The 23355-nt window shown below is 28.2% G+C and overlaps 1 protein-coding gene across 2 annotated transcripts in view; it reads right to left on the bottom strand.

The window, feature by feature from the left end:
• LOC132930083 (leucine zipper putative tumor suppressor 2 homolog) overlaps window positions 1-23355 on the bottom strand; it is a 46651-nt gene that overhangs the window by 7662 nt on the left and 15634 nt on the right. For both annotated transcript variants that reach the window (XM_060995751.1, XM_060995752.1), the window contains exon 2: window positions 8545-8712. In XM_060995751.1, coding sequence (XP_060851734.1) covers window positions 8545-8685 — 141 coding nt within the window. In that variant the 5' untranslated portion in view covers window positions 8686-8712. The remainder of the gene's footprint in view (window positions 1-8544; window positions 8713-23355) is intronic.

Below are 23355 nucleotides of genomic sequence, written 5' to 3'. Positions count from 1 at the left end.
TTTTAAACAATAACAGTGGGCTAACAAAATAATAATAAAAATACAATTATGTAAATTGTTGTTGGACATAAAATAGTATATAGGTACTATACCTACATATCATATATCATTATGTAGGTTAGCCAACTTGTCTGCATTTTATTTTATCCAGACATCCAAGTTTAGAAAACCAACACACTTAGGTAAATTACCTATACTTGCATATTCCTGTAGTAAATAGATTAATAGGCATATGACGTATCATTTACATAAAACATTTTTATTTTATACAAAAAATAGCCGAAATATTTCACACTAAAGCATACTTTTTCTTTTCCAATAAATTTAAAAATTTTTTACCTACCTATAGGTATATATAATATTATTATAATGAGCTATACAGGGATTTGACACTGTTCACCGGGAAATGAGACGAAATCGGTAGTGACCGAGAGGATAAGGAGAGGCTAACAGACGTAAAGAAGAGAAGGAAATAAGAAAAAAACCAGTCTGTGTCAGTATATAATATACTCTACGACTGTGGGCGTTCGGTTAACGCATTCCCACGGTCCGTCCCCGAGAGGAGAGATAATGCCGCCCGCCACTGCCGCCGAGGATTGTAAATAATTTTCGTCTCCACTCTTAGACCTTGTTATGCATGTATATATTATTATATATGTATACATGCCGCCGCACATAAACCAACGCTCGCACAGTCGTTGTTGTTGTACGCCAATATTATATGTATGTTTTGTATTCGCAAATAATTGCTATTTAATTATATTTTCGTAATTTTGAGTTTCCAAAAAACCACTATTGCAATTAGTTTTAAACCTAGGACACAAATATCCTGAAATATGCTGTTTTTAAAAACCGATACACATGCCCTAACCCTCATCCTCGTATACTTATATCTCACCTGATTTTATTGCACATATGTATATACATATATATTATACTATACTTAGTCGTGTCATTACTTTATCCATCCAACAATGACAAAAGCGAGAAAAAAAACGACATTTCCTAGCGGGGTGGTGATTATTTCCGTGAGCGTGCAATATATACAATTTTAAATAATGTATATTTACTGCTTACTGAATATTGGGATATATACCTAAATCCTATATACACATTTTTTAACACTTGCGTGTTTAAACCCCTATTCACTAGGTACACTATGCTAATAATATTATGAAGTGAGATAAATATATATAAAATATGTCGAAAATTGATTACTTATTTGAATAAGTATAATAGTTTTCTTTTTTAAATATTTGTGTTTTTGAAAATATTTATTAACATCGTTTGAAATTTGTAGTGCTTCACTTATTTAAACTTTAAGGTTAAAAATGTTAAAATACATAGAACTTATTATTTACTTTTTTGAAATTCAATTTCATTATCAAAGGCATTATTTCATTATAAAATTTGAAATTTTAACATAATATTATAATGAAATTATTTTAATAATATTTTATTAATAAAATAGTTATAATTATTATGGATTAGTAATGAACTAATGACTAACGTTTAATTAGCATTACAGATTTTCATATTACCTATAGAGTCTATAGTATAGACTATAGATATTATTTTAATTTTAACATTTTAATCATTAATCGAATGATAATTAGAGGTAAAAAAAAACATTTTCTGAATATTTAACATTTTAAAAATATATTGATACCCCTAAATGCAACATTATAATACTGCTAAAATCGATTGCTTTAATGATAAATTCAATAAATAATTGTATTTTTTCGATTCGTTGTTGAAATTGTTATTAACATAGAAAAACATTGGTATCGAAAAGAGAACAGTGGAAAGGATTAATAGCAACGTCAAATGAAAAGGAAGAGGAAATAAATGAATTGATTTAATCGTATTCCAGTGATAATAATATAATATTATATTATTTTACTATTTTATACACTTATAAATTGTTAGTAATTATTACAAATTTGGTACAACACAACTCGTTTGATGAAAAGCTGCAGTGCAATGGTATTATGTTGTTATTTGTTAATTTTGAAAATAGGTTTATAAAATGTAATCTTTTTTTTCAAGCAATCAGTATTGTGAAATTTCACAGTAAGTTTTAAAACCATAATTTCGGCGATCACAGAGAAATGGCGGAATTACCGGAACGATTTTTTTATCCACAAACAATAATCAATAATGTAGTGTAACCTTAGTTGTGCATAGTACCTACTGACGATAGTAGTTGCAACAGCAGTAGTAATAACAAACTAACAAAGACACAACGTATACACATGCACATGCAATGTACCATACACATTGCACAAAATAATTTTCAAATAATACACCAATGTGACAATGTATATACTTATTTATGATTGTCAATTCGTATTTAACGGTTAAAGAGCTCACTATGTCTGTGGTATATTAAAAACGTATACAATTCTGAATGAATCTCTGCATGTTCGTCTACGTCGTGAATTAGCTTAATAATCAATCCTGACAATTCCTCCATGACTTTACTATGTCCGTGTGGTTTAGTACAGTACGTACAGACCGTACAGTACAGCGTAATAATAACTACCGTTGTCCATTATTACAACACGGAAAAGAATCGATTAGAATATAAGAAAAAAAAAATAAACAACACGCGGAACAAAAAACGATTAGAACAAAAAAGTAAACAAATAAATCCGATGACTGACGTAATTAGTCGGGTTTCTGTTACAGCTGCACTGAGCACGACTGAAACGTATCTGGGTATACTATTTATTATTATTATTATAAAATTATATACCTACGTCACTCGCGTAACCTACATTTTATGTTCAATATATAATAAATGCATTAATGCTCATAATATATATAATATATTATCATAAACACACGTATAAAATATACAATAATAATAATATGAACTTATATATATGTTAAACACAACACACGTGCTAAACCAGTCTCGCCTGTCTCTTTCCTTTCCCGCCAAGAGCACATATTATTATATGATATAATACACCTATATATTATAAGTACATGAACGGTTAAAACGACGATTATCAACGACTAAAATATATTATAATAATAATAATATCAATAATATATAATAATATATTATTATATATTTATATACCGACGAGACCAGCCGATAGCTCGTATAGGACATAAAACAGACAAAATGGAAAGAATTTACTTTTTTGTTTGGATTTTTCTCATTACTTATTACCTAAGGTCGTAATCATAATGGTCGCCTATTATTATATCAACTGCAGTGTAGTATATTCTACTACTGTAGTATTATTATATGTTACAAATTTATAATAGTTACATCGTACATTCATACATATTACATACAACATACATAATACGTATTTAAGTATTAAAGTATATTAGTGTAGTTTGACCACAAATAATATGAGTAATGTACTAATGTGTATAGCAATGCAGGTACATATAGAAATATTTATAATAGTATACATGTCGCGGTTCCCGACTTCCCGCGAATATCGTTCCCATCGCAACTTGTAAATTATATTTTGCATGGATCATAAAACAACATCGACCGACGACCATTATTACTATGAAAACAATTATAAAATTTAATTTATAGATTTGATGAAAATATATATTATGCATTTCTTGTTAAACAATAAAAAAAAAATACGACGATTCGAGTTTAACATATACGTTTGGGTTAATAGGTATATTTTATAGATTGTTGAATAATTATTATTGTTTTGGTGATATAATATTATATGTATGTGATGTATCCGGTTATAATAAAATACAGTCTGTAATAAATAATAATATTTGGTGAACGATTTTAAAATGACGTTACGTGTGTTTCACAGTGAAATAACAATTTATTTTTATATTTATTAAGAAATACAACACAATACGTGCCGCCGTATTTTATTGGCGTATTAAATTTGATTTGACATTTATCAGAAAGTGTAACCTTCGAATAAAAATGCTGAGGTAGTGAGGTTTCGACAATTTATGCGGTAAAATAACCGATAAAAAACATGTGTCACATAGATATATTAATAAACGTATAAAATATATAATTTTTATGTTCGATTTAATATACTTTTACTTTTAAAAAATAATAATTTTTCGAGTAACCGTAAAAGTATAAGATTTAAACGAACAAATGTAGACGAGTTTTAATGTTAAATGTTTAAAAAGTGCCCATATAATATGCTTTTAAAAATATTATTATTGAAATCCCAATTCCCAATAGTTCTTTATGATAGCCAATAGGAAGATATTCAAGAATTATATAAGTAAAAATCATGTAAAATAAAAGAATAATTATTAATTGTATTCCCAATGCTAAATAGCTAAACACTTTAATATGTAACACTATTACATGGAAATAATGTTACACAAATAAACTATATGTATTATATATAGCAAGGTACGATAAATATAAAGGAAGTTTGTGTTTACAAATTATAGTTTAATGAATCGTGGTTAATTGTTCCACAATCATTATTTTAATTTTTCGTCATTATTTTTACTTTCCATAGATATAACCCTAAGTCATGTTGTGTACTTATACATAAGATATTATTATTAAAAAAATGAATATAATAGTATAATCTAAATATACATTTTAAAATAAGTAGATAATAAAATAGGACATATATAATAATTAAAAATTAAAAATATTACTTAATACAATGTACCTATACATAAAATATTATGTTTAAGATAATTTAAAATAAATATCGACGTTATTATATATTGTCATGATATAATATATAATTAAATAGGTATTTGAATCTATATATTTATTTGTGCATAATAATATAATATAGCGTTACAATACGATAAACGAAAGTCGTATTATAATATGTATGTTTATTGTATACATACTAGGTAGCATACTAGCATGAGCTGGTACATTTAACACTAGACACTTATCCGACGTCTCAATAAATCACAATGTATATTGTATGTAATGTCATTACTTATTAGGTACATAGTAAATATTGTCTTAGTGAATAAAGGGAAAAAAGTAGATTACTTTCGATTCATAAAATGTGGTTCATATACTTACACAATAATTTTTTTTAACGAAATTCAATATTTCTCATTATTAACATTATTTTTTTTTTTTAATAATTTAAAGTCACTATAAGAAGTATGTTTTCCAAAAATGTTATTATTTTTTACTATTTTTACTGTAATTTTTAAATGCAGCATACATTTTCATTTTCTCATCTCGAAGAAGAATATTTTACGGATTATTTCGATACATTAAGTTGAATTTTTTAGTGTTTTTTATTTAATTGATGATTAATGATAATCGAAATTCGTAAATTATAATATAATATATTAAAGATTAATTTTCTTTAAACGCATTACTCATCAGTATTCACTATATTATATACATTAATACATATTATGTAGGATTTTTCAAATACTTAATTAATATAATAATGTATAAAAATTATTTATATGTTATTATGTTATACATTTTATTAAAATATAATTGGAAAAAACTTTTCAATGACTATAGTTTTTGTGTGATATAGTATAAGTAGCACTTACAAGTAAATATTTTTATTGTGTCGCAATTAAAATTATTTATAAATAGGCTGGTAATTTTAATTTGTTTGTTTTTTGCTCTGTAAATACGAAATTGAATTGTAAAATTAGAAATAATTATAATCAGAAGAATATTTTCATTCCAGAAAAAAAATTTAAAAGCTATTTATTATTTATTATTTGTTATTTTAAAATTATTTTTTAGAAATTTATAAGTTCCTATAGGTATTTGTTTTATCATTTATATTATTTTAAGAGTTTAATCATAAATACGTATCAAATAAATGTGACTAACCTAAAAGAATATTAATTGTGGGCTTATTTGTGTTTATAGTTTTATAAAATGTTTTTAAACATGAATGCATATTAAGTAATTTTTAAGAGCTTCAAGTTTCGAGTTTAAATTATAATTAATTAAATGTTTATTCGAAACTTTGTTTCTATAGACTCCGAAAAATAATCTGCTTAGAAAATTAAATATGTATGTCTGTTATCATTCAAAAGTAAAAAACTTTAACAATAAATAAACAATTTTTGAATCATTTTATTTTTTAATAATGACTTAAAAAGGTTTTATACGTTTTAATACTTTAATAATGAGTGTCCTTATACTCGTATGATAAAAAGATCACTCTGTATAAAGTGTTATATATTTTTGTCTGTACATGCATCTATACAAACATTTTTTGTATGCACCATTACAAAAGCATTAGAAAGTGAAGGTATAATGCCAAAATAAACATAAGTGCAAAAATACGCTTAGTCTTTGAATACAAACGTTAAAGATTTCAAAACTAAATATTTAACTGTTTTCATAATCAGCATTTAAAATATGAAATATTATACACCAAATGTGTCTAATGCCGATTATATAGCCGAAAGTCTGTAACTGTGCTGAACTTACTGTGTCACTATTATCCTTTGCACGGTAGGTATATGGTATATTATTTTAATTTGAAGATGAGGAATTTTCTCATTGCCAAACTTAAGTACTTGACATCGTTATTTATTTATATCATACAGGTTAATTCTTTAAAATCTAATCACCATCATCATCTCGAAAAGTATTTAACGTTTTTGATAATATATTTTAACATTTAAAGTTCTGACGAGTAGAGTAGTGGATCAACATTTTGTAAAGTATCACTCCTCACTAATATCATCTACACATTAAACACATTTACAAAATATTAGCCTATAATATATATAATTATACAATAGATTACAACAGGCACGTAGCTAGGAATTTCAAAGGGGAGAGGGGGTGTCATTCAAAATTAATTGACAAAATTAGATATACATAAAATTAATAACTACGTATATTTCATTATACAAACGCATTAAAAGTGAATATATAGTGATTTACGAGAAAAAAATTAATCATTACAACACACATAACTTAAAAGTTAGAACTTATATTAACTACTTGTTAAAAAATTTAATTTTTATTACTATCAGAGAAATTTTCCGCTTCGAATTTTACAAATTTAAAACATTTTATTATCAAAAAAGGTAAAAAATTCAAACACTGGTAACAATAAAAATAGCGAAAATATATTTTTTAATAAAACTGTGTTTATTGTTAAAATAATTATCCAGACTAAACACATTATACACACGTATGGCTCCGTTGTCGTTGCTATAAACGGTGATGATCATTTATAATAATCAGAAGGATTTACAAGGTTAAATCGATTAAAATCTTACTATATGGATACGAGTCTTATACCTTTCTGTGAGTTAAATATGCCGTTAATATATTGAACATAAAAACTCTATAAATCGAATAATATTCCCAGACAATACCTACATATTTTTGAACGGAAAACGAGTATTTTATGTTTGTATAATGGATGGCAGTAATTACCAACATATATGTTTTTACATAATTAACAATGTATTTGTACTGCGGGTATCAAAATTTCATATTTAGTTTAGTATGTATAATTAAGAATGACGACATATCATTTTGCCAAACTTATCCGATGTTAGTTACAGCACAAAATATACGCGCGTAGGCACACGTAATTATATATTAATAATTGTTTGGGGCCATATATGTACATATTTGGTACAAAAATACGCAATTTGATGTTTTTCGATTCGTTAAGCACACATTATAGTATAGTATTTAATAGCCAATAGGTATACGATGTGTATTCTCAGATTTCAGACTAATTAAATTTTTAGATTATATTGTTTTCTTTATTGTTGATTGAAATAGTAGCAGGACATAATTTTTTTTCCCACGTTCTTATGTTTAATCTAGATATTATATCTTTATATCGATTGAGTACCTACATTTATAATTTAAATCGAAATCAAATTATTGCAACGCACCTGATAAAATGCAACGGAGATTTGAATAAGAATGCACAAAATAACAATACCAATTATAGTCAATAAAACACGAATATTTTTATTGGGATGGATTTTGACTTTTGAGTCAAATATATAATGTTATTATGTTAATAATTAATGCATTCAACATTAATATAAGAACAAAAATTATTTCTGATTTGTTTTAAAATTAAAAATGGGGTTTGATAGTTATAGGTAAATTATACATGTTCTTTAAACTTGAGCTTTAAATATTTACCTTGAGTAATATTTTTATATTTTTTGGATTAGTCGTTAAAAATTTCTTTGAACGTATTTATTTAACTATTTAGATTTTTGGTTTACGATAAAAAAAGGTCCATAGAAGAGACATTTAAAACGACCATGAAATATTATATTTACTTTTAAATTGTTTACGTTTATGGTTTATCAAATTTTTGACACGAAAATATAATACATTCTTTAGTATCGTTTTCGTTTCAGATCCTTATTTTCTAACACGACATGACATTATGAGTCTTGACGGCGTCGTGTGCTGTTTCAGCCCAACGCAATATTTTAAACAGAGAAAAGGGTTTCGACGATATAAAACCGTATAAACCTTTTTATGATATGTATACAGACATCGTCTGCAGTATCAGAAGACTGATGCAAACATAAAGTATTATAATACAAAATGTGTGTGTTTACCTTGGATAAGGAAGAAGTGATGTGCGGTGGGGTGGGCGCTGGCGTGGGCTGTTGACTCCCTCGGCCACTGCTGGGCGACGGCGGTGGCGCCGAGTCGGGCGATGAGTCCTCCGAGAAAAGGGTCTCGTTGCCGCTATCCATGTTCAATACTCATAACCTGCAGCGGTTCTGGAATGTAACAAAAACAGAATTTTTTTTTTTTTAATCCGTTTCAAGTTATATTATTGGTTCGTGTAGTTTATATATATATAATGTAGTCCTGTAGTAGGTACAATATAAATATTATACATGCTGAAACGTGCTAGCGTTTCTTTTTTGTATAAAATTATTGTATTCTAGCTTGATATAATAATACCTATGTATTTTTACTATATATATATATATATTATGATAATTATAATAGCATTATATATTTATATATAATATAGGAACGATGTAGATAGGTATTTACGACACGTCGCGTTGGCTACAGTGGCTATGGAATAAAAAAAAACCGGCAGCGTAATATAACAACTAAATGCGTACAATAATTGATGGGTACATGTGGAAAATTTGAATATTTTTGTCTATGGAGAATTCACGTTTGCCTTAAAACGCTATTATGCCGCCTATCTTCCGATTGCCTGCTGCCGCGCCGCCGTAATGCACTTTCGACTAAAAGTGTGTTATTGTCCATCGCCGCAAGAATTCCTTGTATTTATAAGAAATACTTCATACTGTATTAGTTTATAATATAGTAGTTAAGTAGGTATAGTACCATCGTTTATATGTGGAATGCTGTATCATAAACGTGACCGATGGAATGATATATTATATTAATATGTAGTATTATACTTCTCTTATTCGGACATCCTTTAATGTATAGGCACTAATCGTATAGAGATTTTAATTCACCCCGTCATTTGATAAAAGAGCCTTTAAGGGGATTTACAGCGATTAAACTTGCAAAGGTCCAACTGATAAAATGATTAAAAATACCTTTAAATATTCAATATAAATTCTTTTTTCTATTCTTATCGCTAATTGTTGAGGTATAAATGATATAATAATTTATCGTTAAAATTTTATTAAATAAAAATATATATAAATTAAAAACAAAAAATAATTAAACAACTGCATAATTTAAGCGGTAATAACTATGAGATTTACACATTTATTTTTTTCTTTATTTGTTATACACAAATACACAATATATACTCACGGAGCACAATAAGTATATTATGTGGAATGTGTGGTTAGATTTATAAGTTAAAAATTACAATTTCATAATCTGAAAATCGATTCTTCTGTTAGAATAATTTATTTTATAATATTTCTAAAAAATATATTTATACTTCATATTTATGTATATTTTAATTTTTGAGTAAAAATTAATTTGTGCAGATATCGATATATTATATAAATTTTAAAATCATAATTTTTTTGCCTATCAAATTTAGGGTAGGTTAGGTTAGTCGTATATTATAAAATATGGTTTTGTGTATTTTAAAATTGTTTGATCTGGAACATTTGTGTTTTTACAAATATGATTTAATTTGTAATACCTATATCTATAATTTAATACTTTGTTCTATATATACAAATATTTCCGAATAAAATTGTCTAAAATTGTAAGTCAAACTTGGGACAATAAAATATTAATAAATATCTTACGTGTTATTTGTTACTATATCTATCAATCAGATGGATTCGCATATTCACGTGTTATTTGCGATCGACACGGAAGTATAATATTATGTATAAATAGAAACATGTGATGCACGTCGGTCATTCGCACGTGCAGACTGTGCAACATGAGTATATATTTTGATGTAAAATATATCAAATAATTAAACACACCTCATAACTATTATATAACATATAATAGCGGTAATAGGTAGTTGGTATAGTCGTATAGGTACTGCAGTATGCTATGTACCATGTATACCTAATATGTATCATATTATTATATTATAATTATATTTATATGAATATACGTTAAAAATATTGGTGGTTACAAGGTAAGTGCTCACACACACATTGAGATAGATATTATGTGGATCGATTGGAACGCGTTTTCCCCGAGGCTGATAAAGTGAGAGGAGATACTATATAATGATTAATTCGATTCCGCGCCATTGTACGTATATGGCGCGCGCGCAGTTGACGGACGTACATAATATCGCGCTAGAACCGTTAGAATTATTTATTTTTTTTTGGATCTATCGCTCAACGTGTTAAAACGAACGTTGTTTCATTTGAGGTATATTTAATAATAATAACAACAATGCGTATTAAAAAAAAACATACACAGTACACACACATGCGCGCGCTCACACCCGATACACTACACCGTGCGTTGTTTTTGTGTGTGTATTTTTTTTGCCGTGAAAGCGAACCGACGACGTTGTTTTATATATCCATATAGACTGTAATATACTAAAAAATATACTATATAATATAATATACCACAATACCACACGCGCGGTAACTGCATACTGTAATAATAATATGGGTACGACCTATACATATAATATACTGAAACTATATATTGTGCGCGTATATTATGCTCCCAGCGGTCTAAGCGTCTATATAATATTAAGTATAATAATAATTTAAATGGTTGGGTAGGCGAAAAGATTTCTACGACGTCAATAATCTTTTCTTTATTTATTTTTTTTTCTTGTCCCATTATTACGACTGGGCACGCAGAAATGACGTTTTCATTAGCGACAACTATATGTATAGTAATGGAATGGATTATATATATAATATAACTCTATTATATATGAATAACTATTTTTCGTACAAATAACAGATTTTTTTTCTCCTTTTTTTCTATAACGGCTGGTTGAACGCACGTGCGGTCCACGTATGATTTCTTTGTACGCTATGAAATAATAAAACACACTTTTACTGATATTTATTTTATTTTACAATCATCATTTTTTCACGATAAATCATCTTTATAATATATAATGTTTGTTTACATATTCATCACCGGTAGACATAATGGTCAATACCAGCCTTCTATCGTCATCACAGAGCCATGCAAATATAATATATAATGCAAAACGATATATAAGTGTATTTATTATATACCTATAAAATACACGTTTCATATAATATATTATTAATTTATTTTTAGTATTATATATATATATATATATATATATATACAGGCCATTGAGACTTTTTGAAAGCTTTTTTATCAAGTTTCCCCATTTAACCCGATCCACCGTTTATCTCTTTATATTGACTCTTTGTCTTAGATATCCTTCCTCGCCCAGTCTTATTAACACTGATAAGATCAATATAATAAGACTATAACAATTAACAACTAGAATTAATATGTATTAAATTTTGATATTTCAAAATTACTACCATATTTTAACCACTGCAAATTATACTATGCAGGTATAATATAATACATTTTATTATCTATGTCATATTTCATAGTGTTTAATGTAAAACCTAACCTATATTAAATTTTCCATACATTGAGTATTAGGCCTTTAACACAGTAGTAGACAGTATACATACTATTACAATAACATCGTACCTATATGAGAAAAAGTATAATAAATGGTATATAATATATATATATTATATATTATATTATACTTAATGTATTGTATTCCTTTTTTCTATATCTATGTGCTTAATTTTTCAAGAGAGTACAATAATGACTACTTTGTCAAGAAAATAGTCGTCATCAACTTACTATTTGAACATAACAATAATATTAAAAAATAATGCTTTTAGAATTTTAGATCGTAAAACACATATTAAAGGATATGAGAGTTGTGCAGCTCGTATTTGGGCAGATACATTATTACTGTCATGTTAATAGTTAATTTCAAAAAATGTGTTAGTCTCGTCGCATATGCTATGAATATACATATACTATAATGATGAGTTTGGTAAACATAATGTGGTTATACAATATAGTATGTAGTCGTGTAGGTACCAAATTATTTTAAAATTTGAAGGGAGCAAGTTTTTAGGCCAAAATTAGACTACAAGAGTTTCAACACTCAAACTTCTATATCGATTAGTACGTGTGCACATAATATATTATACACATAAATATTAAATATACACATAAAAATATATGACGCTTCTGTAACACATCCTTATAGCTATGGTAGTATAGAGTGAAGTGTACTCGGTTTTAACGACTTTCAAGACACTAATAGACAGCGCGTTTGTACACATATGATATAACCGGTCTATCGAGTGGGTATAACCTCTACGCTAATTTCACGGCTAATTTGATGTGACGTCATTAAAATCTTTTTTTTGGGACGTTAAAGTCTCCACCATTATTTATATGGCGCGTGGTTACCAGTGTCAAGGTTGCCGAAATACTCGTTCATCAGATTTTCCATCATACGCATGCAATTATTGTATATAGTGACTAGTGAGCAGTGAACATCTATTACTTATCAAATATTTACCATTTCGGACCAGAAATAGAAAACAGATCGGAAGAAGGAAAACAAAAGCCACGAAATGTTGCATATTTAAATATTTAATAGGTGTAGGTATATAATAAACACTACATCTGTGAACGACGGTGCATCAGAATCTTCAGTGTAAACTAGCTGTAAGTGGCTTTAACATGCAAAGCCGTGTTTTATATTTATCTATTAAAATCAGTTAAAAGCGATGACCATTATAATCGTAAAATTACGACGAAGATATGTATACGAATTTACTAGGAGAACGTTCAGTAGGTACTTATCCCGGATTAGAAAAATAATAATAGGTGATAATAAGTGATTACGAATAATGATGTTATTAATACTTATTATGTACATAATTCTTTCGTACATATAAATTTCCCGTTTTTCATCAACCGGTCGTCTTGGCATAATATGTGTTATGTTTATCGTTTATGTATAATATTATAAAAGTTAAGCGTCCGTCGGCTCCTCCGGTATGCACACGTATAGACGACGATTTACCGTTCAACTCGGATAACAAATATAATAATCGACCAAGTCGTCGTCATCATGTGCAATCGAAACGTAGGTAAATTATGTGTATTATGTGTAATAAACACGTGTATAGAACACACGCTTACAATTTTCGTCATCGCATCGAAATGTGTCAATAAAAATGTGTCCATGTTACACGGTTGGACGCGTCTATAGCTCTTGCCAAGTGTATTGTACACAATTTTAATATTAAGTTTAATTGTATTCATTATTTACACAATATTTAATTGTTATTTTATTTTAACCATTTTGCTGAACGTCAATTGCATTATATGTACATAATATGATGTGTCATCCGACATTTTTTTAGGGAGAGAGGGGCAAAATTAATTTAAAAAATAACTTACATTTTATTTATAGTACATTATTATGTTTATTCTAGGGGGCAAGTATTCCATCTTGCCCCCTCCCCCTGGGGACGTCCATGCCGTTAATATAGTACCTATCATTATTTTTTCCTGCATAAAAATAGACATATGTATTGATATTAAAATATAGAGAAAACTAGAGCATGTATAACTTATATTATATAATATAGATTTTTCTTGAGCGTGCGCAAAAATGGGAAATCGATAAGATATTTAATATTATGCACTCCGTTACCTGCTCATCATATGATATATGAATATATGATACAAGTTGTATCATACAATAACACACAACTACAGTTTGATGAAAACGATTGGTTCCTCATGTCCGTGTTATACTCCCATATTATGTAATATAACCAGCAAATACGTGAGTATGTGAAAGAGAGAATAATCTGTCTGTGCTGTGGTCTCCACCGTACGCGATCGTTCTGCATCTCGAAGATGCGTAATATAATATAATATACAAAACTGGAAAAAAATGCGTCGTCGTCCAAAAGGATTTATGTGTTTTCATTCGAAGCGTTGTTTATACATTATAGGTATAATATATGATATATTCCACCAGTATATATATATATCGTGTATATCAATCGGGTCTCGTTTCTCCACACACAATCACGGTCGCGCTCACCCATTTCGTTTCCGATAGGTTCACCGTAGAATCTGTTTCCACACACAAACCAGTTTTTCCGCGCGCTCGCCTGTTGAGACCGCACACATGGCAGCAACCCTGCGGACCGCGCGCGCGCATAATAAATATAATTATTAATTTAGGCTGCAGCTGCCGCCAACCAAAAACAAAAAATTCGTATCGTAATAAATAGGGCGGCCCACATCGCGTACTGGTAAAAAAAAATAATAAAACTACATATTATGAATTCGGCATAGAGAGCGTGCGGTCAATTAATAGCTTATTATAATATACCGACCAGAGGTGCTTTTTCTTATTCTTAATTGTTTTCATACAAATATGAAATATGTATACAACTATCAAATACTTATAAATTATAAATATATATTATATACATAATATAAAATATATTAACTCGTATACAGGTACTTAAGTTATTTTACCGTTAACATAATTGACACACTCGCGCACACGGGCATGTTCACATCCAACAGTAGGGTGTGGAAATCTGAAACTTGCACACATTTATTTTTGCAGTATAGCTACTTACAAGTTACAATAAATGTATGTTGCAGTAAATATCGCAATGGGCGTGTGAAAATCCGTTCCAGTTCAAAAGGGCTGCACCCGTCCTCCGTATTTACTCTTTAGGTAATACCCAATAAATGTCCTCCCTTTTATAAATAAACGATGAGAAAAACACTTATAAATACTTATAAGTACTTATATATAGATAACAACTACCATTATTCTCCCTTGGACTCATATTTCTTAAAAACGCACAATAAACTACCCAAACAGGAAGTATATCTCCATTATATTTGTTTGTGTATGTGTGTATGTGGTGTGAATATATACATGTGCACAATACCGGATGACTGCCGTCAGTCGATCATACTGCAAATGTGGGGACTGATGAGGAGGGCGACTGAGTGAATAAAAGATAGTAGGTATGAATGCTAAGTAAAGGACGCTATATCGTATAACAGAAACAATTTTTTGAGTTCACACGGTAAACGTTGATATAACAAAGTTCTAATTTTCTTATTTTCCGTAAAATATACGTTTATAAAAACTTGCAATTGATGCACAAAACTTATTTCATAATCGACAAACTGAAATTTTGTTGCAAATACTCGAAGAGAAAAAAAAACTGATTATCTGAATAAAAAACTGTCACACACGACATACCAAAATAGTTGCTGTTCAATAAGTGTAAACGTGAAGTATGATACTATGATGAATAATTCATATTATACTAAGTACACTAAATTGAATCATTTTACAAACTATAGAAAATAAATTAGGGTAGTGGAGACTGGAGGTTATAGGCCTCTCTATATATACGTAATTTCCCCACATCTCCAACGTTATTCTACCTAGCCTAGTTGGCGTATTTTCGTAAATAAATAGAACTATTATTATTTTTATAACATAATATTATGCGCGTGTATTATTCGGATAATATTGCAATTCACGTTATTTTCGTTAAAAATTATGGATAATAATTGTAAATTGCGAGTACGTTTTACGTTATTAACCCGATCGAATTTATAAAAGTATACACAGTTTAATTAAAAACAAAACACAACAATACGTGTAGTACCTACATGTGTTCTGTTCACAAAAACATACTTATTAGTTATTATTGTATATTGCAGAGACGTAACTATAATTTAATTTTGAATATGGGAACTCTATGATAATTATAATTGTGTAGGCCCTTGATTAGAAAAATAATACGTGGCCAAAGTACGTAGGTAATCCCATACGCGGACATACTTACGAATAATATTTCAAACACGATTTCTATTCGACTTCGTAACATGAATTTTTAAGGATGTACATAGTCAATAAGCTAGTAATAACGTAGTATACTGTGTAATTATTTTATATTATATTTATACCTATACCATTTTTTTACATGTACCTAACTGTAAAGTAGATGATTATATTATCATATTCAAACATACATAGAATAAATATATATGTATATAATGTATTATTATGTGGTATATGATATAAAAATAACTATATAATAGAAGCTTTTAAAATGAATAATTACTGTTGTTGTAACGCTCTTTAAGATTATATTATAACTTATACATAATTATCATCGTAAAAAGTTGTATTAATGACTTACGACAATACGACATCGAGTGAAAGGGTGTACCTACGTACAATGAAATTATTACATATACTGCAAAGCGTTTTATAATGTAACATTGTAACGTATTTTAACCCCTGACACGATTTAAATTAAATCGCACTATAAGAGTTCGAACTGCACTTCGTGACCGTGACCAATATATATATATATACATATATTATTTATTATTATTATAATTTCACCACCAATTTATTGCTTTTAATCTGCTGTACAACATAACATGTATAAGTATTATTACGACATGAACCATTGTTCGGGTTAGTGATGTATTGGGTGAGGTAGGGGGGGGGGTATAAATGAAACGAAAAAATATAATAAAACCCGTTCGGCCCGCTCTTTACATTTCCGACGCTATAGGTTAGAGAAATGTAATGGGTTCGAGGGTCGTATTAATAATAATGCGACCGTCGCGGTCGTCGGTCGTCGTCCATGTATATAAAATCTCATGAGAAAACACTCGGCGGCAGTCCTTTACATACGATTCCGTCGCGGTACGTATATTATATATTTTTATTATATAATATTCCAACCTTCCGTATTTGGACGTCGTTAAACTGTAAACCAACGAGAGGAAACCCCTTCCCAGACATTATTTTATCCATGGTGGTTGCACCTCGTATACGGTTTACAAGAAAACATGAGTAAAACCCGAAAATAAAAAAGGTATTTAAAATTTTTTTGGAAAAATATACACAATAAAAATAGTTCCACATGCATAATACACATTATAATTGATAAATCATAATAATAATAATATATGGTAGTGCGCCAGTGTCCACATAGTTTAATATATGCACAAACGGAAAATTATTAATTAATAGATACATAAATTATAATATTATGTATTACAACCACATTTTTATTTTGTACAATGAAATCTCTTTCAATCGTTATACTTACTTATCCAGACGTTCGGGATTATTATATTATATATGCATATGCTCATACCTTTAAATTTTTCATTTTTTTTTAATTTATTACATTTATATAATACTAAATTAATTTATTATTATATAGTTGATCCTAAAACCTGTATAGTATACATATTATGTAGCCATGTAGATCAATATTTATATAAATACGGTACATTATGGAATATCGCATATTTAAAAATTATTTTCAATTAATTTTTTTACAATGATACGTTGATCTCAGAAGAGTAAAACAACAAAAAAAATTCTGACTTAAGGACGATATTAATATTTATGCTTATAATATTACATGTTTACATATATAGTTATTACTGAATCAAAACTGTGATGCAAAAGAACGCCGATTTTGTACAAAATATCACGTTTTTAGAATATAGAATGCATTTAATTTCTCACCGATATATATTATTTACTTGCAGTAGGTCGTAATATATTATTTAAAACGCATATAATAAACCGTCATGCTTGAGATTCGCCTACGTTGCATAGCCTTAAACAGTAATTTTAAAACAAACGAATTCGTGGGAATTTGATTAGTTTTTAATAATAAGTCCAGCGGTATCCGTACCCATGAATTGTAAAATATCTATTATTTAGTACAGTACAGAACATATCTTCTGTCCGTATAATAGCTACGTAATATATACTGCATATAGAGTTTACACACAAGAAATAAATACTATATAGAACTATTTATATTTGTTATAAATCATAGAATTTATTAAATAACAAAATCAATTTCTTCATGATATACCCTCGTGTTATTTGCAACATTCTTACGAATTACCGAAAAGTGTAATAAGCTCTTACATCAACATCACTCATTATTTGTCCTATAATCTTATATAGCTTGTTCTTGGCCTTAGATATTCTTCTTCCTGTTTCACGTCGTACACGTCTTCTATTAAATGAGATGTTATACAGTTTATCTTAGTGCAACAAATCCAATTAACTATTTTCATTCATTGAATATTCTTATTTTTTTTACCATCCTGATAATAGCTGAACAATATATGGTTCTCATTTTCAGTATCTTACTTATGTCTTACACTTTATTTATTTTGAGGGTATCAGCATACATTTTGTCTCTGTTTTAAGTGTAACATAATCGATTTGTGTGCAACAGAACCCATCACTGTGTTCTTAATTTTATTATTAGAGTATATTACTCTGTCATAAAAACTTTTATATTTTTAAAAAATTAACTTTGTTTATTAAGGATAATTTAGTTCCATTATATTAATGTGTTTGAAGATATTGTGAACATTTTAGAACCTAGTTAATATTGATCCATCAAAATTTATAATTGTAAAAACGCTCTAAGTTTAATAAGTATTAGATTCATATTACATATATTTTATATTTTTAAGGACCTTAGAATAATAATTTTAATAACTAAGAAACTACACTTTCAAATTTTTAACTAAGTACATCGACATTTTAAACAAAATTATCCAATAATAATAATAATAATAATAATTTAGGTACAGTAAAAAAGAAGGTTATAATTTGAAAACCACAAGACACTCCTTAAGTAGCACAAAAAATCTAACAATTTGAAAATATGGTTTTAATTTTCTTAAATATACTTAAATCTACAAAAATTAGAATTTTTTTTTTTTTTTTTTTTCGTATGGCGTATGTAGTTCGGGAGTAAGCCCGGCGCCTGATTGGCAGAATTTTTAATGGGGCACCCGTAGGTTTCTGCCATGCCCCGGGGTGGGGGGATGGCAGCACTTGTTCTCCGGACACCGTGACTTACCCGGAGAAAAATGCCGCCCAGTGGCCGAGGATCGAACCGGATCCAGCTGCTCCGCAGCCGACGAATTAGACCGCTCGGCCACCCCGTCCCCCAATTAGAATTTAAAAGGTGCATTGTTAGAAGAAAAAATGGGGGTGATTGTGCTTGGTGAATCACTCTGTATATTATATATATTCATGGACGGTCTAGTAGGACTCGGCAAAGTGCGATTAACATACGATATATGTTTACGTATAGATATGATTATGTGTATGTGATGTTCGCAGCAGAATAGATGATCGCGCATCCCGAGTGACAGACCGGTTTTAGCACCAGGCCGTAAAAATGCGTAATATACAATAATATATTAATATATAATACAATATATGAACTTATACATACGGCGACCGATCGTATTTATAAACGCATTCGCATACACATATTGTATTATTATAATATATGAACACATGATAATTCAGTACCTATACCTATTCGCTACGAGTGTTTACGAGACACGGCTGCCGGTACACGGTGGGCAATAGTGCAACACACACACATATATGTATATATATAAATAGTATATAATATATATATATATATAGTATTATATACGTATAAACTTACGTACAGACGGATCTATATGTATGTTTAAGGTAGATATTGTGTGGACCACAGCCGCATCAGTGGCGATTACAATAATAATAATAATAATAATAATAATAATAATATACTGCTAAGTGAGATGGATGAGGGTCATCATTCGGTCAAGTATACGCGTGTATATTATTCACAATAATATTATATTATTATTATCGAGTCGTATAAGCACTCCTTTGGAAGCACTCCTTTGGTGTACGCCGCCGCGTGAAAGATTTACCGGCCGACCCCGTTCTCCGCCAATAACGGAAGCTGTGTTCTTTTGCCGCCACCGCACCTCCACAAACAGCTCTACGTTTAATACACGTACTAGCTAATTATACTTAATATATTATACATTGTGCTTAAAATTAACGAAATTATTATTTATTTTAAAATTTTTAATCAATATAATAATGATAAATAGTAGTCTCAGGACTTAAGAGTGTACATCACGATACCACGTCATCAAACGATATATTATATGTTTAGTATGATATGGTTACCTATATATGAATATGATTTTCACAAACAAATAATTAAAAAATCATACGAGAGTGCCAATACTGCCAATGGTTAGGTATATTAATTTTCTACTCGTTTTAGAATGCACTGTATATATCGTATATATTACAAGACAGAATAGTAGGTAGTTGAAAATCGTCAAGATTTTAAATTTTTATTTAATTTGAATTAAGATTGATTTATACAAACTCAATGATGTGTAATTTAACATACCTAACTTAAACAACTAAACTGCATTTTAAGGGTTTTAGGTCTCGGCGTTTAAATTGTCAATAAATTCTCGTAATTGTTCGAATTAATTATTCATGTACAAGAAATTTATATCAACAATGATCATATAAACTGTATATACTATAAAATCATATTTACACAGCAACACTGAATACGCGTAAATCTAATATACAAAATGTGTAAAAAACATTACATACCGTATAATCTTCCAAACAAGGAACTATAAACCAGTTGTAAATCTATTAAATTATAATTATTTATTTGCATTGCCATGACAGGCAAAAAAACTACCCACGGGAATCATCAAAGCGTAAAAAAAGAGATCAATTAAAAAAAGAGATTTTTAATTTATTTCTATTTTTGACAAATTATGATAAGTGAAATCCTGTAAAATTGTATAGCAATTGTATTTATCTATATACAAACCAACACTTGCTTATAAATTTATAACAGCTAAACAATACCCGATGGTGGTGATATCGATGAATATAATAATGTATTATTTTTAATTTCTATAGTTTATTGTTTATTTATTTAATTATGTATTAATACATATAATAATGTATAATAAATAAATAAATAATAATTTTAATTTAAACCGAATATATAGTTCTTTAAATTACTATAAACGAATAAACCTATTAAGATACATGCCTGCTAAGTGCTAAGTAAAAAAAATAAACTTATAGCTTTTTGAATAATTCTCAATATAGAATATAAATAATATAATGTATATTTGGGTTATTCAATAATAAAATATTTTGAATATTATACAAGTACATAATATTCTTAGTTTTTCGTGTAATTTTTTTCTTTTAAATAATTTAATTACCTACAGTTTAATGTCTAAAAGTAATCAGAAGTTCGACGAGAATTTAAAATATGATTGTAATAAAACATTTCATGAATCATTGAATTCAATGTATATATATATATACATATTAATTTTAATTTTGCTTCGACCACATTGTTTTTAAGCTTTTCCATCAAGGCATCAATACGGTATATATTAACTCTACAATAATAGCATTGAAATATAATTTTTACAAGACCATATATTTTTATTATTATACCTATACCAAACTCTATCTAATTATATAATAATGCTAAACAAGCCACTTTAGTAACTAACTAGCCAGTAATGATCCAAAAATTATTGTCAATTAAAATATATTTACAAGATGACTGTTATTTTTGATAATGATGCGTCCCACCGCAAAGATATCTACCGTTAGAGAAAATGTAAAAAAAAATTAACAGTGATAAATTGACATTATCACTTGGCCGCATTTCATTGTTAATAATAGGTATACGAGTATACGCAATCAATCGATCAAAACCGATTTTAATTGTTGTGTTGTCATTGCACGCGCCCAAGCGAGTTGGTTCACACAAAAATTTCAATGACTTGACTTTTCCCCACGTAATAAAATGTGTGCATAAACAGACAAAAGTCGTTCAAATAAACCTCTTGAAAATCAAAACAATAAAAAAACATTTAAATTACTCATTGTTACTTTTTATTTTATATACTTATACTTGTTTATAGTTCATCTGTAATTCATATATACATATAGACAGTGCTTTCAGGCATGGGCCTGGGGCCCCGAAATTTAGGGGCCACAAATTCACATAGATTACATTATTTACTGAATATCATAATTTTAAATTTTTTTAAAATGTTTTTAATATAAATCTCGTACGAAAAAGTGTTAAAATTAGCTTTATATATCAAAATAATACAATTTGATTAATTTCTAAATTTTAAAGTTATTCCTGGTACACGTTACACGTACAAAAAAATAACAGAAATTTAAACAAAAATTCACTTTTTAATAATAAAGTATAATATTTAATAAATAATAATACATTATGTGTTAAAAATGTATATATTATAATTTATTATTATAGGGCCGCATACAACTTTAAGACGGCTCTGCTTATAGATACTATTATTTAATAAGTTGTGTGTAATTATTTATGCGTTTTTATGAATTTTTAATCTTTGACTACTAACTTAGCTTGGAGAGTAGTATAAGTTGTGTTAAAAGAATTAAGGTAATTTTTAAAATAATTTTCAATAGACTGGAATTTTTACCGCGAATAAATTATTAATATCCATATAATATGTATTACATACAATAATATAACCATAATATTTCTTGAAATATCTAATATTATAGGTACTTCTTCCATAGCTTTTTCAATGAGAAATGTTTCCGAAAACAATTTCCAATCATGAAAAATCCTATGTTACATATCAATACTCCAAACCTAGTTGCAGCGTTATCAAAGTCCTACCTGCATGCATTCTCAACATAACAAATCAATACATTATTTTAACAAATCGTATCTTGTTCAAGGAAAATTATACAAAAAATAAATTAATTTTCAAAACTGGTCAAATGGCTTATAAATTTGATTTAAAATATCAACGTGAAAATGTTTAATTAAACTAGACATACTATTTACTTTTTTCCAGCTGCAGTTCGTTAAGTAGTAGATGCAACTGATTTTAAGATGCAATTCGTTTCTAAAATAATATGCTTTTACTTGAGAGCGCGCACACACATACAACTTAATAATTTAAAT

This window comes from Rhopalosiphum padi, chromosome 4 (genome assembly GCF_020882245.1).
Source record: "Rhopalosiphum padi isolate XX-2018 chromosome 4, ASM2088224v1, whole genome shotgun sequence".
NCBI lineage: Eukaryota > Metazoa > Arthropoda > Insecta > Hemiptera > Aphididae > Rhopalosiphum > Rhopalosiphum padi.
The sequence above is the reverse complement of the archived record's forward strand: the minus strand, read 5'-3'. Positions and strand labels throughout refer to the sequence as shown.